General features: G+C 40.6%; 1 protein-coding gene and 1 long non-coding RNA gene across 4 annotated transcripts in view; one reads left to right on the forward strand and one right to left on the reverse strand.

The window, feature by feature from the left end:
* The window catches only part of LOC139153396 (uncharacterized), a 30,137-nt gene extending 16,591 nt beyond the window's left edge, over window positions 1-13,546 (forward strand). The window contains exons 2-4 of the long non-coding RNA XR_011556812.1: window positions 503-646; window positions 9,113-9,206; window positions 12,104-13,546. This is a non-coding gene — a long non-coding RNA (uncharacterized lncRNA). The remainder of the gene's footprint in view (window positions 1-502; window positions 647-9,112; window positions 9,207-12,103) is intronic.
* Window positions 13,547-13,580: 34 nt separating this feature from the next.
* Window positions 13,581-25,225, reverse strand: part of PP2D1 (protein phosphatase 2C like domain containing 1) — a 38,195-nt gene continuing 26,550 nt past the window's right edge. For 2 of the 3 annotated variants that reach the window (XM_070727249.1, XM_070727250.1), the window contains exons 2-3: window positions 21,275-22,698; window positions 13,581-14,523 (exon numbers count right to left, since the gene is read on the reverse strand). In XM_070727249.1, the coding sequence (XP_070583350.1) occupies window positions 13,628-14,523; window positions 21,275-22,697 (2,319 nt within the window). In that variant the 5' untranslated portion in view covers window position 22,698 and the 3' untranslated portion in view covers window positions 13,581-13,627. The remainder of the gene's footprint in view (window positions 14,524-21,274; window positions 22,699-25,225) is intronic. The other variant, XM_070727252.1, reaches the window with a different exon arrangement.

Genomic DNA, 25,225 nt, shown 5'->3' on the forward strand with positions numbered 1-25,225 from the left:
GTGAGAGAGGGAAGGAATGAGAGAAAAAGGGAGGAAGAGGGAGAAATGAGAAACAAATGAGAGAGAAAAGAGGGAGAGAGACAGGAGAGGTACCCAGAAACTAGAACAGTGGTAGATATTTGAGGAGGGATGATTGATTATTAAAGTTGGATTGACTATGGAATATTGGTAAAAGATATATTTAAGTGTTTTTTAATATTAGGATGTATTAATTCGTACAATTGGATTCAAATTTTAGAACTATAGAATTATATAGGTATAATTAATGGAAGACACATATGATAAACAAGGAGTTTATGATATGTACTGTATGATTTTATGAGTTTGCATTATGCATTTAAAATATACTTGGAAATGTAGAAGATTGATGAAAGTTAATAAGAGTAAATGCTAAGTGCCTGAAAATTCATTGAGTTTGGAAATTCTCCCTCTTCCTCCCTTTTTCTCCCATTCCTTCCCTCTCTCACTTCTCCCTTCTTTTTCCATCCCTGTCTCCTTCCAGTCAACGAAGCAGTGGAAGTGATGTGCCAGTGCCTGGAAGCTGTTGGGGTCTGGATGGCCTTTCATAAAGTTCTTAAGACCCATCTCTGCCGTCAGGCATGGGGGAACTGAGACATCTCCCCCGGGCCTATACAGTTTATACATGGTATGTTTGTGTGGATGTTTGCTTTTAATAATGGGGTTTTTAGTGCTTTTTAAATTATTAGATTTGTTCTTATATTGTCTTTGTTATTGTTGTGAGCCTCCCCGAGTCTACGGAGAGGGGTGGCATACAAATCTAATAAATAATAATAATAATAATAATAATAATAATAATATATTGAATGAAATTATAGAAAAGTATAATTTATGGAAATATATTAATTGATGCATTATTTTTCTATTGGTATTTTACTTTTTCATAGGTTTTTTTTTATAGTCCAGCCCTCCAACAGTCTTCGGAGAGGGGCGGCATACAAATCCAAATAATAAAATAAATAAAATAAAATAAACAGTCTGAGGGACAGTGAACTGGCCCCTGTGTAAAAAGTTTGGGGACCCCTGCAGTAGACATTTGATTCTTAGACTCATTGAATGGCACTATAGATGTATTGTTGTGTTGTTTTTTCATAGTATATAGATTTATTTATTTATTTACTAAATTTTATAGCCCCCCAACTTGAGCATTGTGATTCTGGGCAGCACAAGAACGGAACAAGATAAATACTTTATATTAAAATATAATCATACATTGTTTTTAGTCACAAAGTTTTGTCCAATCCATTGTGACCCAATGGACAACGTTCCTCCAAGCCTTCCTGTTCTCTACCATCTCCTAAAGTTCATTTAAGCTTACATCAACTACTTCAGTGACTCTATCCAGCCACTTCATTTTCTGTTGTCCCCTTCTTCTTTTGCCCTCAATTGTTCCCAGCGTTAGGTTCGTCCCCAGTGAGTCCTTCCTTCTCATTAGGTGGTATTTGAGTTTCATCTTCAGGATTTGCCCTGCTAAGGAGCAGTCAGAATTGATCTCCTCTAGGACTGACAGGTTTGATCACCTTGCAGTCCAAGGGACTCACAGGAGTCTTTTCCAGTACCATAGTTCAAAGGCCTCAATTCTTTAGCACTCAGCCTTCCTTATGATCCAACTTTCACAGCCATACATTACAACTAGGAAAACCATAAATAAATAAATAAATTTACTATTATTAGCTTTCATCAATCTTCCATATTTCCAAGTATATTTTAAATTCATAATGCAAAGTCATAAAATCATACAGTATATATCATAAACCCCTTATTTATCATATATATCTTCCATTAATTTTATCTATGTAAATCTATATATCTATACACAGCTACTGGAGAAGTGGCAAGTGAGACCAGCCATTCCTGGGGGTGGTGCCTGAGAGACTTCCCTGTGTGTGCGTAGGAGGGGTCTGCTGGTGCCTTGAAAAGCCTCAAAGATGCTGAGCAACACCACAGCGACTGGAGAAGTGGCAAGTGAGACCAGCCATTCCTGGGGGCGGTGCCTGAGAGACCTCCCTGTGTGTGCATGGGAGGGGTCTGCTGGTGCCTTAGAAAAGCCCCAAAGACGCTGAGCAACACCACAGCGACTGGAGAAGTGGCAAGTGACACCAGCCATTCCTGGGAGCGGTGCCTGAGAGACTTCCCTGTGTGTGCGTGGGAGGGGTCTGCTGGTGTCTTGAAAAGCCCCAAAGACGCTGAGCAACACCACAGTGACTGGAGAAGTGGCAAGTGTGGAAAACTGGAGATGCCTCCTGAGAGGAACATGGACATTGGGGAGTGACCAGAGGGATTGATAGGAGTCAGGAGAGATACAAAGACAGAGAAGTCCCAGGAAACAATAGCCAACCACATGGGCATGAACTGGGGATGCTGGTTGGTGGCAACAGCCAGCATTGCAGTGGTTATTTTTACCCAAAAATCTGGATATTTGGGGACCTGGACTCTCATTTAGGGTCTCATACTAGACTTTTCTGGAACTTAATTGATTCAGAGCCTAGCGCCATCTGCCTGCTGCTATTAAGAACTGCGGACTGATTACTTTTCCTATGTTTTCTATTACTATTGTTATTTCTTATTGCTTATTGTTTTGTGTTTAATATTTTTAACTGTTTTTAGCTAATTTATTGGGGGGCCTTTTTAATTGATGGATGGGTATGATTATTGGAATGAATGGAGCTATATGCATTGGGTGGATGATTACGGGATGAATGGGGGTGGGTGGGATGGATATGGAGGATGGGACTATGGTGTGAGTGAGATAAATGGAAATAGTATGAATGATATATTTGGCCAACCTGACGCTGGAGAGGCAGGAGGGGGGGGCTCCAATCTCTGGGGTGGCAGAGGGTCGGAATATCCCGGTGTTGCTGGGGAGAGGCAGATATGGTGGAAGCCATGGAGTTTGCCGTTCCAGGGGAACGAGGGTTCGCTGCTTAATAACGATACCTTGTTCTGGCTCTGTGAGTTCAACCCTGGGCACTGATGATGAGTGTAATTCTGGCCCTGGGCTAAGGTTGCTGTTGCTCAATGCCAGGTCGGTGGTAAATAAAGCTCTCCTCATCCGGGATTTGATCCTGGATGAGGAGGCCGACCTGGCATGTGTAACTGAAACCTGGCTGGGCCCGGAGGGAGGAGTTCCTCTCTCTGAAATTTGCCCAGCCGAATTTCAGATATGGCATCAACCTCAACCCCAGGGAAGGGGGGGGGAGTGGCTATTATAACCAGGGAGAACTTTTGCTTACATAGACTTGTTGCTCCAGAGATTGCGGGTTGTGAGTCCCTCTTGGTGAAGTTGGACTTAGAGGTTCAGGTGGGCTTGTTTCTCACGTACCTGCCTCCCAGCTACGTGTGAAAAGCCCTGCCTGTGCTACTCAAGGAGGTAGCCAGGTTGGCGGTGGAATTCCCCAGACTTATTGTCTTGGGGGACTTTAACCTGCCGTCACTCGGCGAAACCTCTGCACTGGCACAGGAGTTCATGGCCACCATGACAGCCATGGACCTGACTCAAGTAATACAGGGTCTGACTCACAAGGGGGGACATGCACCCGACATGGTATTCCTCTCTGAGCAATGGAGTAATGGTCTGAGACTAAGGGGCTTAGAAGCATTGCCTTTGTCAAGGTCAGATCATTTTCTACTATGGCTCGACTTCCTGGCTCCAATCCCTCCCTGCAGGGAGGTGGAACCAATTATGTTGTTCCGCCCCAGACCCCTGATTGACCCAGAAGGCTTTCAGAAAGCGCTTGGGGTTATTCCAGATACACTCATCCACAGTTCTGTGGAGTCCCTTGCTGAGGCCTGGAACAAGGCTGCAGCGGGGGCTCTCGACCAGATTGCGCCATTGCGACCTCTCCGTGGCACTAGACCCCATAGAGCTCCGTGGTTCAAAAAGGAACTCCGGGTGTTGAAACACCAGAAGAGACATCTAGAGAAGCGATGGAGGAAGAGTAAGCCTGAATCCGACCGAACACTTGTAAGAGCTTTTATTAAGACTTACAAAGTGGCGCTCAAGGCGGCAAGATGCGCGTATCACGCGCCTTGATTACATCAGCGGAATCCCACCTGGCCGCTGTTAGGGTGACCCGCTCCCTTCTTAACCAGGGGGGAGTTGCAGAGCCCTTACAGAGTAGTGCCGAGGATTTTAACACGTTTTTCACTGATAAAATCGCTCGGATCCGGGCGGACCTCAACTCCAATTGGAAAACAGAGTTGACTGATGACAAGTCAGTTGAGGTGACTGGGGCCCGTACTTGTCCACCTGTCTGGGAAGAGTTTGATCTGGTGACACCTGATGAAGTACACAAGGCCATTGGAGCTGTGAGTTCCGCCACCTGTTTGCTGGATCCGTGTCCCTCCTGGCTGGTTTCGGCCAGCAGGGAGGTGACACGGAGCTGGGCCCAGGAGATTGTCAATGCTTCTTTGGGGAGGAGGTCCTTTCCGGATCCCTGCAAGGAGGCACTTGTGCACCCCCTCCTCAAGAAGCCTTCCCTGGACCCAGCTATTCTCAACAACTATTGCCCAGTCTCCAACCTTTCCTTTATGGGGAAGGTTGTTGAGAAGGTTGTGGCGCTCTAGCTCCAACAGTCCTTGGAAGAAGCCGATTATCTAGGCCCTGAGCAGTCAGAATTCAGGCCCAGCTACAGCACAGAAACTGCTTTGGTCGCGCTGATGGATGATCTCTGGCGGGCCTGGGACAGGGGCTGGTCCTCTGTCCCAGTGCTTCTTGACCTCTCAGCGGCTTTTGATACCACTGACTATGGTATCCTTCTGTGCCGGCTGGAGGGGCTGGGAGTGGGGGGCACTGTTTTGCAGTGGTTGTCCTCCTACCTCTCCGGTCAGTCGCAGTCAGGGTTAGGGGGGGGTCAGAGGTCGACCTCCAGGTTACTTGCAGGGTGCTTCAAGGTTCAGTCCTCTCCCCTCTGCTATTCAATATCTACATGAAACTGCTGGTTGAGCATCCAAGGGCATGGGGTGAGGTATCATCAGTACGCTGATGATACCCAGCTGTACATCTCCACCCCATGTCCAGTCAGTGTAATAGTGGAAGTGATGTGCCGGTGCCTGGAAACTGTTGGGGTCTGGATGGGTGTCAACAGGCTCAAACTCAATCCTGACAAGGCAGAGTGGCTGTGGGTTTTGCCTCCCAAGGACAATACCATCTGTCCGTCCATCACCCTGGAGGGGGAATTATTGACCCCCTCAGAGAGGGTCCGCAAGTTGGGCATCCTCGTCGATGCACAGCTAACATTTGAGCACCATCTTTCAGCTGTGGTGAGGAGGGCGTTTGCCCAGGTTCGCCTGGTGTACCAGTTGTGGCCCTATTTGGACCGGGAGTCACTACTCACAGTCACTCATGCCCTCATCACCTCAAGTTCGACTACTGAAATGCTCTCTACATGAGGCTACCTTTGAACAGTGTTCGGAAATTTCCGATCATGCAGAATGCAGCCGCAAGATATGCCCATGTCTCAACAACACTCCACAACCTGCACTGGCTGCCGATCAATTTCCAGTCACAATTCAAAGTGTTGGTTATGACCTATAAAGCTCTACATGGCATCGGACCAGAATACCTCCGAGACCGCCTTCTCCCACACAAATCCCAGTGGCCGATTAGGTCCCACAGAGTTGGCCTACTCTGGGTCCCGTCGATTAACCAACGTTGTCTGGTGGGACCCAGGGGAAGAGCCTTCTCTGTGGCAGCTCTGGCTCTCTGGAACCAACTCCCCTCAGAGATTATGACTGCCCCCACCCTCCTCGCCTTTTATAAGTTATTAAAAACTCATCTTTGCCGCCAGCCATGGGGAAACTAACACACACCCCAATTGTCAATGTTGGTGTATGGTTTGATTGGGTTGTGTGATTATTTTATTTTATTATAAGGGTTTTAAATTGTATTTTTAAAATTAGATTTTATTTATGTTTATGTTGTTGTGAGCTGCCCCGAGTCCTCGGAGAGGGGCGTCATACAAATCTAATGATGATGATGATGATGATGATGATGATGATGATGATGATGATGAAATTGATCTATTTTTAAGGTTATTTGCAATATTTCAAGATACTTAAGAAGCTTCTGGAATTGTGAGAACTATCAAGAGGTTTCTAGAACTGTCCAGAATTATCTAGAACTTTCTGGGACTGTACAGAATTGTAGGTAGCTGTATAACTACAGTTCTATAGGGCCACTATAGCCCTTCCTGAGAGACAGAGAGACACGATCTAATTGATTGGGATTGCATAGTAAGTGGGCAATGGCCATCACAGACAAAGGGGAATTGACCTAGACAGACAAGGGTGAATTCAATATCTATTCAGATTCTGATAACGACAGTATTCACTCTTCATCCCACACCCATTACAGGAGGAGCTTAGGAATGTAAATGTATGTATTGTGTATTACTCTGGTACCGGGTGATCAATCTTGCTCTGCTGAATCCTCAGTACACTCTTGTACTTTAATACTGCATGGAATAAAGAGCATTTTTATCAAGTTTGGAGAGACATCCTTTTTCCTTACAGTACACAGCAACTTAGTCAATTTAGATGGACTCAAGAAGTTGCATACATCCAGCAGACACATTTTGCTACGTATGTGGCCAGTTTATAAAGACAAGAGTGAAAAAGTACTCTGTGGAAGCATCTGCTAAGATGTGTGAGGCCTACAAAGCATACTTCGGCATGCCTGTTGGTGACTAAGACAAACCATGAGCTCCTCATTTCGCATGTGAGCACTGCAAGAAAATTCTTGAAGGTAAGTGGATAAATGCTATTCTCTTAAATAGCAGATTAACTGTGTTAATATTCACTAGTCATTAGTGTGAAATAGGCCTAAATCAAATTCTCAATCCAAATTTTATTTTGTTTGTTTATAGGTTGGTACAGGGGAGAGAAGAGAGCCATGCATTTCGCTATCCCAAGAATTTGGCGTGAACCGACTGATCACTCATCAAATTGCTACTTCTACATAGTAACAAATAAATTCTTTCCAATCAGACAATGTGATTCCCTGGATTTATGTTCTCATAGTTGAGGTCTACCTATTATGTCAGTTACAGGCTTCTCTCATCTTTTTAAATGAGAGAACTTGCACAATTGTCCAAACATCTCACTGGCAAAAATGCACCACCTGTAACATATCCTGACATTCCTTCATCTATTGCCCCAGTACCACACTGCCCTGAACTTCACCACCTTCAAAAGAAAGCAGCAGGTCAGACACCGTGGAAGACATTGAAGATCATGATTTCTGTTCATATGCAGATGAGGAGCGGAAGCCATACTACCCTAACCAAAAAGACCTCAATGATCTGAACAGAGACCTTGGTCTCACCAAGTCCAATGCTGAGCTTTTGACATCAAGGCTCAAGCAATGGGACTTATTAGATGAAAGCGTCCAAGTCACAGATCAGGGGAAGATGGGAACTATGTACAACTGGTTCAGACTCTGATAAAGAACTATGCTGCAATGGGCTGCAGGATGTCACTCAAAATCCATATCCTTGATGCTCATCTTGTTCAAAGAGAACATGGGAGCTTATTCAGAGAAGCAAGGCGAGCACTTTCACCAGGACGTTGTGAACTTTGAACGCCGTTACCAAGGAAAATATAACGAAAACATGATGGGCAACTATATTTGGGGATTGATTCATGAAACTGATTTGCAGTATAATCGTAAATCTCGGAAAACCGCACACTTCTGAACAGTTTTTTGTAATCTGTGTAAATTTGCAATGCATGTAGTGTTCTTAGTCTGTATAAATGAGAAGATGCAAAATCGTCTGTTTCCTTAGTAAAAATGCATAGTTTTTGTTGTCGTGGTCACAAAAACGAAGTTTATGATGAATGTAAGCAATTTTTCATTTGTTTTATACAAAAGCAATTGGAATATAACATCTAAATGGTGGGAACAAAATTTGTGTTCACATCAAGCTGCTTGCCTATTGCAGATCCCGTCTTCCCAGCCTGCTGCAGGGCTACAATTTTGTTTCTAGTGTCCTTTGACAACTCTTTGATCTTCACCATAGTGGAGTTTGGAGTGTGACTGTTTGAGGTTGTGGACAGGTGTCTTTTATACTGATAACAAGTTCAAACAGGAATTTTGAGGGCTATGAATAATGCAATTATTTGTATATAAACATTAGATGGAAAAGCCCGTGCTGTAAAAGAGCATATTGTATTGTCAAAGTTTTAGTAAAGCATATCTACTCAAGTCTAGTATTAATATTTCACTACCTTTAAAATACGTTAATTGAGAATTATCAACAACAACTTAACACATGCAAGTGCTAATATGGGCACATCACAAATTTATAATATTGTACTTGGTTTTCAGCTGTCATGAGAGGTTCAATTGTATTAATTTTACAGTATTTTCAAAAATTAAATTGTAGACATCATGGCTTCTTGATATTTATTGTATTGTAATTTTCTTCTTATTTGGCGCTGTTATTTGTTGCCTTTCTGAATCTTATTTGGAATCCCATAAATCAGAAACATGACCGGTTGTGTTAAATTTAGTATCAGTATGTTTCTCATTGCAAATATATTTTAAGAAGCACCAAACATGTAAAGTGCATTGAAGAATGAAAGGTACATTTTCAGTATAAGTGCAAAGATAAACAAGAGTTTGAGTTGAACTTGTTTCTTAGTAACTTGTCAACAATTCAGAAATAGTTTGTTATTCCCTTCAATTTTTTTAAAAAAAATTGAGTCTACTGTAAATTAAATAAATTCTATATAGGCAGGGCTATAGTGATGTGTATAACTACTAACAGTTTCCCTTGTGAGCCCTTTTGTTTTATCCTTTAATCACCAAACTTTTAGATTTTAACTTTGAAATATTGAACATTTATAGATCCTGAAAAGAAATAATTCAGCAATTTCATACTTCATTTCTACTTCATCCAGTTGCATTTTTGTTCACTTGTGTAGATGTCACTGCAAATCTTTAAAATTACTAGTTTTTGTTGACAGCATTGATCTGACTAAATAGTCAAGTCAAAATTTGATCTTTAAAACACTATTCTAACTGCAGATAATACATATTTTGTATAATGCAGAATGACAGCAAGAAAAATAAATGGACATTTTAAACTTACAGGGAGCACAGTCTTATGCAGATGACAACAGTTTATTGTTCATGGAGACCTCAGCTAAAACATCAGTGAATGTAAATGAAATATTTATGGCAATTGGTAAGTGAATTCTTACTTAAAGTTACAGTTAAAAATATTTTTTGTGACAAGAGAGACTGTTCTCTCTTTTGTGGTAAGAAAGAACAGTCATCAAAATTATTAGACTACAGTTCCAAATGGACAGCCTGGACTTTGATTGCTGCTTGATAGTAATAATTTGACATGTTTTATCATAAATTGCACAGCAATTTTATATAATTTACAGGCTTTTTTAATCAATGAAGTAAAAAGAATTAATAGAAGGCAGAATGTTTAAATAAAAAGTAGAGTAGCAAAGATAATGTTCACTTTGAATGTATAACTTGATTTATTTTTAACAAAGCACTTTTGTTTCTAGGTAAAAAATATAATATTTTCTAACAATGCTATGGCAAGCAGTTTATGACCCCATAAATCATGATTGGTTGAGGAAAATTTGATTTTATCAGAATGATCCCATATTTAATAAATTTTAATAAACATTTAAATTAAAAATGTTCTGAAAGCTGCTAAATATCTGGAATGAAATCCAGGCTTGTTTGTACATTGAATATGGCGTAAAATAAAGCTTTAATTTGACATATCTTGCTCATTGGGCATATTGAGATGAACCAGTTCAAGTAATCCAATGTAAACTCAAATCCAAAGTTATATTTAATTTCAATATCTGAGAATATGTGTTACATCAGTTTTTATTATTTGTGTCACATTCAGTTTGGGGGGGGCTGGACCATAGAGTGCATCCCCAGGTGGCGGATGAGGTATGTGTTACCTATTATGGCTTTTATGCTATAATGGTGGGTTGGAGACAATCAAATACCTCCCATGGACCAACAGACCTGGTTAGTGGACTCATTAGTATTGACTTAAGGTCAATCCTCATTGGCCCGAACAGTTTCAGAAGAACAGCACACAGTGTGATGGCTGCCACTTGAACAGTATGTGCACAGCAGTGTAGAAAGCAAAGAGAAGATTATTACACTATATATTCTCCATTTTGTCGGGGAGAGAGTCCAATGGAACAGGTTTTCGCTCCTCGCTTCTTGAGGCTGAGTCAATCTTTTCTTGGTCATGCCTCCCCTGAGTGCGCATGCCCCAATTTTGACCCTGCAGAAGACCAGCAGCGCCAGAGGCTTCAGCTTTTCAGCCAAGCCACATGAAGAAGGGTAGCATCCGCAGCTTAGCCCGGCAAAGCAGCCAAATCCCAGGGCTGACTCCCCAGCTTAGCCTGGTGAAGCAGCCAAACCCTGCGGCTGACTCTGGCTTAGGCCAGTAAAGCAACCAAACCTTGCAGCTGACTCCCCAGTGTAGTCTGGCAAAGCAGTCAAACCTCATGGCTGACTCTCCAGCTTAGCCTGACAAAACAGCCAGTTCCCCCTTCCTCCAATCCAAAAAAACCAGAGATCGACACTTTCAAAGACTTTCAAAATATGGCATCCTTCACTTCATCCTCTAGGGAAAGATTAAAGGCAAATGAGGTCCAGGCAGAAGAACAACATAATGGCTTAAAAAACCAAAGGGACTGATTTGGGGAAAACTCAGCAGCTCTTTTTCATACAGGTGTTGACAAAAATAGGACTGTCAACATGATCGCCAATGTCCAATGACTTGATATGGCACAAGAAGAAATCAAATTCAGCTTATTCCATTGTTTATTTTGTTCATAATATGGAGCTATTCCATATTATGTTGACATTTCCCTTTATTATTTTAATAAGTAAAGTCCCATTAGAAAGCATTTATATTTCCAATATGTAAAGTAATTTTGCAAACTTGTAAAAAAGTAATTATTTAGTGATATTTCAAAGTTACAGTGGCATTGAAAAAAGTGACATGACAATTTTTCACACTTATGACTATGGCAACATCCCCAAGGACATGTGATCAAAATTCAGACACGTGGCACCTGACTCATATTTATGATTATGTTCTGGAGTCATATGATTGCCTTTTGCAACTTTCTGACAAGCAAAGTTAGTGTGGAAGCCAAATTCGTTTAACAACCATATTACTAAATTAACAACTTAAGTGATTCACTTAACAAAAAATGGCATGAAACATTGTAAAATAGGGCAAAACTCCTTTAACTTTCTCAATAACTCAATTGTGATGATAAGTTAAGGACTATTTGTACTTAAAACTTGTCCTAAGTAGTTTTCAATACTGAACTGTTTTTTAATATTTTCCTTATACATTTCAAAATGAATATAATCCTATATTATTAAGGTTAGAAAAGAAAATTAGAACTAAAAGTAATCCTCAATATTTAAAATTATATTAAGCAGAAAAATTAATTTGAACGAGACATAATCTAAGTAAAATTTATTATTTTATTTCTATTAAATTGTATTAATTTATTGTCCAATTATTGCAGCATTTCTATTTCCAGGGATCTTGGCAATTTATATAGAAAAATTGACTTATTGACCACTTTGTGATAAACCATGAATTTTTTCAACATATTTTTTAAAATAAGTCACAGTGAATCATAATGGGAACGTTTAAACTATACATGGACAAGCTATATTGAAGTAACTCCATAATGTGTTAGATCTTTTGAAGAAGAAATTCATGTGTGCTGCCAAAAAGTACCATATGGTATGAAATATGGTATAGTTATAAGAGCTAGCTGCTGGTAATGGCAAGTTAAAACAGGCATATTTGAGAAACCCTGTGTAAGATCTGGTAAACTTCATTAATTTGTGTAGGCTAGTCAGAATAAAAAAGATTGACTATGCTGTATAGTGCTATTAGCTATAAATATAGACAGCTAATGCTTTTAAAATATATAGATCTATCCTAGTCTCTCTTAATTTTCAAATTCAGCAAAAACATGTGACATACACACAAACACAGACATACATACACACACACACACACACACACATATACATACTAATTTTGCTATATTTTTATAGCTAAAAAGTTGACGAAGAATGAACCACAGAATGCGGGAGCTAATTCTGATAAAGGAAGAGGAGGAGTAGATCTTACTGAACCAACACATCCAACTAAGAGTCAATGTTGTAGCAACTAAACTGTTTTGAATATTCTTCCACTTCCTAACTTGTTAATAACAATGGAATTTGGAGTATTTAACCTGGCCCAATACAGTTTCCAAAACTGAAGAGACTTACAAAATAGTTGTTTCTAATACAGAATGATTTTGTCCTAATTTTTAATAATATGCATGCATCACTGGCTGTTATGTTTCAACAAAGGGGCGGGGTGGAGAAAGAAGCTGGTTAAACCTGCTTTAGTTAAGAGATTTTTAACTGGATTACATGTCATTAGGAATAGAGATTAAACTGTCCCATGGATCTGCAGTTAACCAGTTAGTTCCTCAAGTATTGGATATTGGTTACTGTTAAAGTGAAATGAATAAAATTTGGATTCTTCATTTGTGATTTTTTTCGGGGGAGGAGGAGAGTTAATATATCTTATGAACTTCCTGTAAGCTTATTAACAATATTTATGTAAAATGTTTAAGTGGGTAATTATCATTTAAATATACATTCCAGAGTTTCATAATTTAAGTGAAATATGTGAAACTAACAATTTTATTGACCCTGTGTTTGCAGAACAATTGGTTTTCTTTAATTATTACACTATATATAAATTGTCAAAACCCACTTCATTTTTTTTAAAAAAAATTAAGCTTCACACATTTTTCTTGCTTTTAAAATATCACAACCAATGAATTCAACTTCTGATGCAACATAATATATATCCTAACAAACTATTGAGACACATCTTACAAAAACTAGTTAGGTGATTTTGAGTTTAATCAGAGTTGACTATTAACACATTTACCTTTTCCCTAAGAATGTAACTGGTCAGAGCACTAACAATTATGTACATTCAACTTGATTTTAAATTGAGATGTCAATGTACTGTAAATAGGGTACTGCATTGTAATCTATATCTTTTATATGCTATATTATTTAAGAGTTGCTTTAAAGTATACTATATGTACAGTTACTTTAAAGAGCTAACATTTCTTTTTCCACAGATTGCAAGGAAGATTATGCTCTTCCTTCATGGATAGAACAGTAATAAAATATGCTCCTGTACCTGTAACATACTACTGTAATGAATTCTGCAACATTTTTTCCAAAGTCCATTTTATTTTGATGTGTCCAGTATATTGCACTAATTCTTTAGTTATTTTTATTATATGAAATCTACTAAGTGTCAGAAAAGATGATTTAATCTATTTAAATGTTTAATCGTTAGCAAAAACTTACATGTGCAGATGTAATTTTGCAATAATTTGAGCTTAGCAATGAAAATGGCGGTTCATCAGTGTTTAGTTTTATATTGAGATGCTCAGGTTTGAATAAAGTGGTATAAAAAGGAAATAATGGCAATCATTCTTTTAAAACAACATGGTAATCATTTTTTAAACACATTTATTTTTTTATGCATTATGTCAGTATTTCTTACTCTGTTTTTCCCATTAGCAAGTCAGTGGGTACCTTATCACATCCATTTAAGAGAGCTAGCAGTACAGAAACATTATTTCTAGAACCTGCTTTAAGAGCAGCTTTTACTAAGTGCTTAGTAATATACTTCGCTGCAAGATTGTAAAATTTTCTAGAATCTGTTTCTGAATCTTCAGATATCTGTAAAAATTCATGACTTTCAGATATCAGATCTTCTGAATTTTTGTTACTTTTTGTGGGGGTTACTTTAGTGCCTGGTGGAGTATTTTCTTTTGAAGATGTTGGAACATTAACTAGTGTTTCTAAAGAATTTTCTGAGAGTTGCTTTGTAGAAATAGTACAGCTTTTTGACTGGACTACTTTTTCTTCTGTGCTGTTGTTAATTGGGAGCTTTAACTGAAAACTTAGTTCATTTTCATTTTCATTGCCTAAATCTGATTCGGGGAAAAAATCACGATTCATATACCATGAATAGAATTGATCTTCCAAGGATAATTTTGAAGCATTGGGAATGTAACTTTTCATCAATTGGGCATGTTGATATTTTGCTAAGTAAGCAGAAAATAATGTTACTGTCAATAGTACAACTTCACTTTTATCCAAAACTTCCCAAAGTCCATTAGTTGCTATAATAAGAAATTGACATGAGTTATCAACAGAGAAAGAGATTGTATTTGGTACAGGAATAACTGTTTTCTTCATCTTTGGGTTTCCGTGATGGCCAAGACCACGAGTATTTTTTACTAGTCCTTCTATTAGTCCTTTAGGCTCATTACTGCTGATACATCCACCATTCTGAAGAATACGTCTCCTTTCCTCTATGGAGTACATGGAGTGTTCTTTAGTAAGCCAATAGCTCTTTCCATTTTTGCATAAAACTGCATGAACATTACCTAAAAATGTTTTAAAAAATCAATATATAATTTTGAAGACTATACAAGAGGTTCAAGTATTGTTTGTCAGCACAATACTTTTACATATCTTGAATAAAGCCTAATTTTAGCATAGCTGTATGGATGTTTAACAATCTGAATGCAATACTATAACAGTACCCTTATGTGTATTTGTATGCATACATGGTATAGTACCATAGTTTCAAGTCAAATACCGTATATACTTGAGTATAAGTCGAGTTTTTCAGAACCAAAAATGTGCTGAAAAATCCAACCTCGACTTATACTTCAGTCACTGATGGCACTCGGGCGCTGTGATGGCCCAACCATCGGCAGGGACTCCAGTTCTGAGCAGAGGGTGCCCACAGGAGACCGGCAGGCAGTGGTGATTTGGGCGAGCAAGCGAGCTGTGCAGGGACGGGGCAGGTACTGCCTCTCCCCGGCTGAAGCAAAGGTAGGTGCTCCCGAAGCGCTCGGTGAAAGCAAAGGAGCTGCAAGAGTGCTTTCGCCAAGCGCTTTGGGAACGCCTGACCCACCCCTCCTGCAACCCCTTTGCTGACAGCGCTCAATGAAAGCCCTCTCAGAGAAGGTGCTGCAGGAGGGGCGGGCCAGGCGCTACCGAAGTGCTCAGTGAAAGTCCTCTTGAAGCCCCTTCTCTGAGAGCGTTTTCGCTGAGCGCTTCGGTAGTGAGGGCTTTCATCGAGCACTGTCAGTGAAGGGGCTGACAGAGGGTTATCATCGAGTGCTGTCAGCCCCTTTACAGAGAGAGCTTTTGTGGAGTGCTGTCAGCAAAGGGGCTGCAAGACGGGCGGGGCAGGTGTTTCCGAAGCGTTTGACGAAAGCCCTCTCAAAGCCCCTTTGCTGAGAGCGCTCCATGAAAGCCCTCTAAGCAAAGGGACTGACAGCACTCGATGAAAACCCTCTGTCAGCCCCTTCACTGACAGCGCTCAATGAAAGCCCTCTGATCGAAGGGGCTGCAGGAGGGGTGGGCTAGGCGCTCCCGAAGCGCTCAACAAAAGCCCTCTCAAAGCTCCTTTGCTGAGAGCGCTTTCGCCGAGTGCTTCGGGAGCACCTGCCCCACCCCTCCTGCAACCCCTTTGCTGACAGTGCTCAATGAAAGCCCTCTCTGTGAAGGGGCTGCAGGAGGGGCAGCCCAGGTGCTCCCAAAGCACTCGGCAAAAGCGCTCTCAAAGCCCCTTTGCTGAGAGCGCTTTCACCAAGTTCTTCGGGAGCACCTGCCCCACCTCTCTTGCAGCCCCTTCACTGACAACGCTCGACAAAAGCCTTCTCAGCAAAGGGGCTGCAGGCGGGGTGAGCCAGGCACTCCTGAAGTACTCGGTGAAAGCCCTCTCAGTGAAGGGGCTGCAGGAGGGGCGGGCCAGGTGCTCCTGAAGCACTTGACGAAAGCCCTCTCGAAGCCCCTTCACTGAGAGCACTTTCACTGAGTGCTTCGGGAGCACCTACTCCGCCCCTCTTGAAACCCCTTCACTGACAGCCCTCGACGAAAGCCCTCTCAAAGCCCCTTCACAAATGTGGAATTTATTAATGAAATGCTTGATATAGAGATACTTCCTAATGCCTGGGCTGATCATAATCCTCCATTATTGAAATAGAGAGAACTAACCAGGAGAATGAAACCAAGATGGATAATGAATCATGCGATCATTAAAGAAACTGAATTCATTAAAATAATGCAACAAGAATTAGGATATTTTCTTCAAATTAATAATGATGGTAACATCTCACTTCAGAATACATGGGACAATATGAAGGCCTACGTAAGGGGAATTTACATAGGATGTCATTAAGAGGAGAAACCAAAGGAAAAAACTGGATAAATTAACAACAAAGTTACAAAAAAATAGAGAAAATTTTACAAGATAAGCCAAACAATTGTAAAGTATTAGGAGACTTGAATATTATTAAAAATGAAATAAATCTAATAACACAGGAAGAAATTTCTTGGAAATTGAGAACTGCCAAACAAAAATACTTTGAATCTGCAAACAAACTGGGGAGATTAGCCTGATTAACAAAAATTAGCCCAACGGAAAGGAGATAAAACAATAGCATTGTATGAATCAACTGGAAATCTGAAAACAACTATTACTGACAAAAAATATATAGCATAAACATTTTATGAGAAATTATATGAAGAGGTAGAGATGGATAGGGATATGGTTATAGAATTTCTAGGGGGAATAGATACAACAATATTAACAGGAGAAGATAGAGATACGTTTATAAGTTACCAATAGCCACTGCATTTTCCACCTCGACTTATACTCAACTCAATAAATTTTCCCAGTTTTTGAGGCAAAGGTAGGTGCCTCGGCTTATAATCGGGCCGACTTATACTCAAGTATATATGGTATATGGTATAGTCTCATAGTTTCTAGTCAAATTCTGATTTTTTAAATCATTTGCAGTAATTCTCAATCTTTCTAATGCCACAACCCTTTAATACAATTCCTCATGTTGTGGTGACCCCCAACCATAAGTTCTGTGCATGCCCGGAAGCAAAATCCCCCTAGAAATTTCTCACGCACATGTCCTTGCACAAGATTCAGCTTCTGTGCATGTGCAGAAGCCAAATCCTGTGTCAGGTGCATGCACCATGTACGCAAGTGCTCCTGCACTCCAGGCCCATTCCGTTAATGCCGGGAATGGTGGCCCACCGCTGTCTACATCCCTCAGCTACGCTATCGAAAGAGGCGGATGAATTGTTAAAGCCGGAGGACCGTACGATATAGCAGCCCCTCCAAAGAATGCACTAGTCAGCAGCCTGGGTGATTAAGGCTCTACCTCTTCCTTTTTTGCCTGGTTGGCTCTCATCTGGATCAGACAAATGGAGGAATATATCTCCATGCCTAGCAAGACCTCAACAAAATATTCGCTACCTGTCAATTTCTGTCAGATACCACCCTATATTCCTCCAGGTAATGGCTTCAGCAATGGTCGCCTGACACATGAATTGGCTGAAGCAGTGGTCAGTTGAGACTTGTCACAAATGGTGCTTGGTGGCATTAGCCTTTAAAGGCAAAAACTTTTTCGGAGAATCACTGGAGCCCATACTCATCGAATATAAAGACAATATCCTTCCAACCATTCAACGCAAAGCATCTCATCACCAATTGCATTACTTCTGGTGGCCCATTCACTAGCCTGACCAGTCCTTCAACTATCCCAGGGATCAAGTCAGTATGTCTCTCTGCCATGTTATCCTCAGGACAAGGCTAGCAGGGAATGGGGGTTTAAACATCCCTTCTGGAGTTCAGGCAGGGGATGGCTCCCCCATGGAGGTAAGTGGTAGGTCACTTATAGACCCTCTCCCATTGGAGGGCATTAAGCCCTCTACCTCATGCTGGGCCCTGACCACTGACAATTTCTGGGTAATAAACACCATCTGCTATGGGTTAGTCTCAAGTTCCTCCCCCCCCCCCAACGTTTTTTATTCTGTGTACCACTTCCAGGGACCCATCTAAATGGAAGAGGCAAGCAGATGGAAGAGCACCTGCTGGACATTCATCCTGTTCAGCAGGTGCCCCCTGATCAGGAAGGTCAGGGCTTTTACTCAATCTTATTCCTTGTACCCAGGACCAGGGGGGTTGGAGGGTCATTCTGGATCTAAAATGACTCAATTTCTATTTGGCTTATTGCAAATTCAAGATGCACATGCTCAAAACCATCTGGTGTGCATTCGTAAAGAGGACTACATGGCACCAGTACACTTGACCTACCTGCATATCCCAATCTCTCATCAGCATTGGAAATACCTTCGATTTTACTATGCAGGTAGACATTTTTAGTACTGGGCCCTTCCTGCAAAAGTTTTTTTTTTCTCCACACATACAAACATGCAATGTCATATAGCTTCAATCTTCAATACAGTACAATAGTTCAGATCTTTCCTTTCAGTATGCATCAATTATCTCATGTTATCTCCTTATAATTTTGTCCCCTGGATTATAAAAATTATTCTCTTTTCTCATTCAAATTTAAAACACTGTTAACTAATAAATTTCTGTAGGCTACTTTCTCTCATCTAATAAATGTAGACATTTATTTTACTTTCATTTTTAAAAAGATCTTTGTGTGATAGCTTAATTTTCCGAAACATGTTTGGCTAATATACAGTGATACCTCGCCTTACGAACACCTCTTCATATGAAATTTTCGAGATACGAACCCGGTGTTTAAGATTTGTTTGCCTCTTCTTAAGAACCATTTTCACCTTAAGAATCCGAGCCCGGGTGTGTGTGCTCTCTTACTGCGCGTGTGCTCTCATACTGCCTTGTGACAGCCACCGCCAGGATTTTCCATTTGCTTGCCGCCCCAGGTGGGATTCCCCGCCTCCTTTTGCTTGCACCTGCAGTCCCGAGGCGGGGAACTCCGGAGCTGCCCCATTTCCCTGCCACTTTCCTCTCTAACCCTCCACTTCCTCTGCTCCCCGCAGCTGCCAAAATCCCCCCTAACCTACCGCTTCCTTCGCTCCATCTCGCTGCAAAAATCACGCCTCCAAAATCTTCTTATGCCACCCCAAATCGCTCCCAAAATCACCTCTCCAAGCTTCCTTCGCCACCCCAAATTGTTCCCATATTAACGTCTCCAAAAGCTTCCTATGCACCAAATCGCTCTTAAAATGACCTCTCCAAAAGCTTCCTATGCCGCCCCAAATCGCTTCCAAAGTCTTCCAAAATCACCTTTCCTTTCAAAATACCTCGTTTCTTCTTGCTGCCTTTCTTCACTCCATTTGATTTTATTAAGACCTCGATTTGGGTTGCATAGTAAGCGTTTGCCTCGTTTCTCCTTGCTGCCTTTTTTCACTGACTATGCCACCCCAAATCGAGGTCCTAATGAAGGCAAATGGATTGAAGAAGGGCAGCAAGGAGAAATGAGGCAAACACTTACTATGCCACCCCAAATCGAGGTCTTAATGAAGGCAAATGGATTGATAAAAGGCAGCAAGCAGAAATGAGGCAAACGCTTACTATGCAACCCAAATCGAGGTCTTAATGAAGGCAAATGGAGTGAAGAAAGGCAGCAAGGAGAAACGAGGTGTTTTGAAAGGAGAGGTGATTTTGGAAGACTGGAAGCGATTTGGGGTGGCGTAGGAAGCTTTTGTAGAGGTGATTTTAGGAGCGATTTGGGGTGGCATAGGAAGATTTTGGAGAGGTGATTTTGGGAGCGATTTGGTGAGTAGGAAGCTTTTGGACAGGTGATTTTGGGAGCAATTTCAGGCGTCGTTAGCCATCGTTAGAATCTCCATTCCTCACTTCTCCTTGCTGTCCGTCTCCACTCCATTAGCCTTCACTTTGTCTACCCACTGCTTTTTTTTTTAAGCCTTAAAGTTTGGATTTTCCTAATGGGTTTACACACATTATTTGCTTTTACATTGATTCTTATGGGAAACATCGTTTCATCTTACAAACTTTTCTATTTACGAACCTCGTCACAGAACAAGTTCAGTTTGTAAGATGAGGTATCACTGTACACTACTGTGAGTGAAGGCAATATGATTTGTTACTGGTAGTCCTCTGCTTACAATCACAACTTGGATTTGAATTTCCATCAGTAAGTAATGTACTCACTTAGCAATGGCAGTCCTGGCATATCCTGTTGCTGTTATTAACTAAATTCCATCAAGTAGTTGGGGACCCATACTAATCCAAACCATTTCAGGCCTGGCTCTTCCCAAGCCCTAGTATGGTAAGGGACTGCCTCTTTTCCAACTCCCCCATCTACCTATCTCATTTCCCCCCAGTCTCTGTCATTTTAGCCAGCCCTGGTCAGCAAGATGTTCCTCAAACACAAGACTCTGGTGCTGCTTGCCACTCAGTTAGTCAAGGGCTTCTTGGCATAATATAACTGTAAAGCTGCCTGAAGCACCAAATGTGCAGCGCTCCAGGAAACCTCAACACCCTGAACCAGTTCTAACCACAATAACCCTCATCACGTGCTCTGTGTGGACCGTGCTTCCCTGTGTTTATCTGACCTTCACCAAGTTCTGTTTCTGCTGCTGACAAGGTATGCCTGCCCTGACTCTTAACAAGGCAGCTGTTGGCCAATGAAGCCATCTTCTCTGGGTCTCATGAAGAAACTGTTACATGCAACTTTGGGACAAAAATCTGATGTGGACATAGTTGATATGCCAGGCTGCACATTCTTGGTCAGCATTGAAAGCAAGAAATGGCAAAGCTCAGCTAGGGCAATAAAGGTCACAAATAGCACTGGGCCAAAAGGACACAGATAGGGGAGATAGACAGGTGGGAGGAATTGAATGGCTTGTGGTACGGCCAAGCACTTAATTTTTTATCATATTATCATAGTGTGCTGCAACAGACATAACTTTGAGGATTGGCCCTTCATTCAGCGCCAACTAATTTTGAACATAGAATAAATGATTGTAAGTCGAGGACTACCTGTTCAATGTAATAGGGATCACTCATAATTCAAGTTATGATTTGCTCAGATAAATCAATACTAACCAGAATTATTTGTCATATAATTGAACTAAACTAACAAATATATTTAGAAAAAAACTTTATAGATTATAAAATACCATAAATTATTAGGAAAGTTCTGCTGAAAAATTCAGGATTGTACAATCAATACAATAAATGACTATTTTAGATTTATTCCTAGAATAATTCTAGAGTTCAATAGCTAACAGTTGTGTATCACCCAGAGAAACTAAATGGGAGAGTGGGAGGGAAACATAATATTCTGAAAGTTAAGACTTTATACATACCAATGTTAGCAATATGCATTATACCATCAATTTCATCTGAAGTATCATTATTTTCAATCCAACCTTCTTCCTGGATCTCATCTTTAAGATTTTCCGGTTGCTCATTATCTTCTGACTTTATGAGTGTTTTTGTCATTCCATCATATATACTTGTAAATAGTTCTTGAGGATGTTCTGTGAGACAACCTGCCTCTTGCTCTATGTTGTTTTGTCTCTTTCTATGACAGATTCTTGTAAGTAGCTCCTCTTGGTCAAGTTCTGTTTTAGACTCTTCCTCTTGTTTTGTGTTGTTTTGTTCCCCATCACTTACTCTTTCAAGTGATTTCTCTTCCAGTTGCTTCATAATTTCGTCTACTTTTTGTTCTATGATACTTCTTATTATTCTGTTTGTTTTAGGTAGTCCCTTCTCATGTTGCATGAAGTTGTGCTCCTCATTATCATTTATTGTTTCAATTGTTTCTTCCCCTTCTTGTTCTTGGTTTTGTCTTATGTTGCTTGCCATTTCTACTAAACATACGGCAGTTGTACAGCTACTCCAGCGAATTTTGGAAACTTCACCTCGTCCAAGACGTAAAAGCTTATCCATTCTCCAAAAAGCTTTTGCAAATGCTCTGTGAATCCATTCATACTTATTTGGTTGTGACTTTTGGCTTCTGCTTTTTGCAATAGCAAATACTTGCTCCTTTATTTCATAATCTTTTTTAAAAATAGTGCAAAAAGAATGAAGCATGTTTTTTTCAGCATCACTGATCTGATAAGAGGAATCATTATGAGAAATCTGGTCAAGAAGTAAAAGAGGAAGTTCATCTGAAGTTAACTGAGCAGCAGAAATTCCATTACTTCCATCAAAGAGTCCAAATAAGCAAGTATCTTTCTTGTGCCCATATTTATCTAGTACAATAAACACATCTTCCATTTCTGTGTGCCAAACAACATTTTTATCTTGACAAATTGCTACAGCTTTAATCAGTGGATTGCTTACTTCTTTAATATACGTCGAACTTTGAACAATGTTATCGATGCAAAAGTATGGAGTAATTTTGATGCTCTCTTTCAGAAGATCAATGGAACAACCAGTCTTTTCTATCTCTCGTTCAGGATATTGAGCAGTTTTTTGCAAACTTAAAATGAGCTGCTTTCTCCGAAGGATACTTTTTTTAATATCTATAGGCTCCACATATGGCCACTGATAATCTAGAACAGCTTGAGCTTGGTGGACTTTTTTGTGATGAAAAAGTTGACTTATGTACACCATTTCTTCACAAATGGAACATGGGATTCTAATATTTAAGCTTTCAATTTGCCTGAGATCAAAGTTAAGCACATTTACTAAATCCTGTTCCTCTTGGCAGGATTCAGAGTTTTGTACTTTTTGTTCCTCTTCACAAGTTTCAGAGTTTTGTTGCTCTGTTTGGTATGTCATTCTGGGGGGTGGGGGAGAAATAATAATAATTAATAATAATAATAATAATTTATTAGATTTGTATGCCGCCCCTCTCCAAAGACTCGGGGCGGCTCACAATGATAAAAACAATATTATAGTGAAACAAATCTAATATTAAAAAGAAATATATAAAACCCTATCGTATTAAAACCAAACAACACATACATACCAAACATAAAATATAAAGAGCCTGGGGAAAAGATGCCTCAAATCCCCCATGCCTGGCGGTATAGGTGGGTGTTGAATAGTTTACGAAAGACAAGGAGGGTGGGGGCAGTTCTAATCTCCGGGGGAGGATTGATTCCAGAGGGCTGGGGCCACCACAGAGAAGGCTCTTCCCCTGGGGCCTGCCAGACGACATTGTTTAGTCAACGGGACCCAGAGAAGGCCAACTCTGGGACCATATCAGTCGCTGGGATTCGTGCGGTAGCAGGCGGTTCCGGGTGTACTCTGGTCCAATGCCATGTAGGGCTTTAAAGGTCATAACCAACACTTTGAATTGTGACCGGAAACTGATCAGCAGCCAATGCAGTAAATAATAAAAGCCAATAAATAAAACATGTTACATATTATTTTTATTGTTATTATAACATATTACATATAGGTCTTGAGCCAAGAAGTCTCAAAAGTAATTTTGAAACATAAGAGAGTTTCAAAGAAGTTTGATATAGATAAAGCAAGGAAGAAATTAACTATTGAAAGGTGCTGGGAAACACCCCCCACCCCCAAAAAAAATCCTAAATTTATTTCCTCATAAGAACACTATCGGTTCTGGTTCACGGTAGCAAGATGGGAAAGTAGGAGCTGTGAGACCGGTATGGCTTTATTCCATCAAAGTATCCAGAAAGGGGAAAAAGATTCACTACTAGACTTACCTTCCGTGTGGGTAAATATACTGGCTTTTCATAGCTGTTGCTGTTGGAGCACTGGGTGTGTGAGGAAAGTTGCAGAGAGCCCCAGTCACCAAAGATCAGATGTGAGGGACAGAAAAAGATGGCATTTGGAGCAAGTAAGAGGGTGTAAGACTGAGTGACAAGTATGAGGGCGCCTGGAAAGCCTGAGGAGTAGGGGGAGTTATTGAAAGCCCCTGAACATCATCAGAACAACTCCGGGAAGCCGGAGAGCAGCAAGAAGCTGAAATAACATCTTGGACAGTCAAACTGAGATAACTGGAGGCGGAAGAGAAGATCATCAAGAACCCTCCCACACCAGAAAATGGATGACAATGGGCAGAGTCATTGAAGTGGTTAGATCCAAGTCTTATTTCAAAGGCAAGGGGGACAGCTGCAGAAGCAGAGATATGTTGACATGGTTGGAGACATGATTTCCAAGGAGAAACCCACATTGTTGCCCTGGGACTGGAATTAATTACCATCTTTGCTAGTGGTTTTCAGCATGCTAGCTATGATCCTTATGCTAATTATGTTTGCCGGACAGGATAATAATATCAAGAGCCTCTGGCACAGGGAAATTTTTAATTTAACAAGGGACAGAATTTCCAGAATATTAACATCAACTTTGGGCCGTACATTAACAGCGTTGCTCCGATTAACTTTTAATCCTTGGAACTTGACTTTTATTGTGCCTTCAACTTGGGAACTATATCTTGACTCTCCACCTCTCCTTTCCCTCACATATACTGCTCTTGTTGGTTTTACAGAACTAAGACCTATACTGACCAGACTGAGACTATTTGTGTGATCTGGAGTCTCTTGCTACCTCTATAATTACATTGGAGAGATTGATCCGGATGGTTCTTTTATTTTTATTCTTGAGTACCTGTATTTTTTTTAAATCTAATTTCTGGTTACTGTTGTTTTATGGTAAGGGGGGGAGTAATTGTTTTGAGATATTGAATTGAGATTTTATTCATTTATTGATTGATTGATTGATTGATTGATTGATTCATTCATTCATTCATTCATTCATTCATTCATTCATTGGATTTGTATGCCACCCCTCTCCGAGGACTTGGGGTGGCTCACAACATGTCAAAAACAATATACCATATACATATCTAAAAATCCAATTAATATAGTAAAAAGATTTTTAAAAATTAAAATCATTCATTACCATTCACACAGCAAAACATTCTACACTCATTGGCCAGGAGGCTAGGGTCTAATGGCCCCAGGCCTGGTGGCATAAATGGGTGTTCAGTCTCTTATGGAAAGCAAGGAGGATGGGGCCAATGCGAATCTCCAGGGGGAGCTGATTCCAGAGAGCTGGCCCCTCCACAGAGAAGGCTCTTCCCCTAGGTCCTGCCCAATGATATTGTCTAGTTAACGGGACTTGGAGAAGGCTGACTCTGTGGATCCTAACTGGTCGGTGGGAGTCATGTGGCAGAAGGTGGTCCCGGAGGTAATCTGGTCCGATGTCATGTGGGGCTTTATAGGTCATAACCAACACTTTGAATTGCATCTGGAAACTTACTTGGCAGCTAATGCAGTCCATGGAATGCTGGAGAAATATGGGTATGCCTTGGAAGGCCCATAACCGCTCGTGCG

The sequence above is a fragment of the Erythrolamprus reginae genome, chromosome Z (genome assembly GCF_031021105.1).
Source record: "Erythrolamprus reginae isolate rEryReg1 chromosome Z, rEryReg1.hap1, whole genome shotgun sequence".
Taxonomy (NCBI): domain Eukaryota; kingdom Metazoa; phylum Chordata; class Lepidosauria; order Squamata; family Dipsadidae; genus Erythrolamprus; species Erythrolamprus reginae.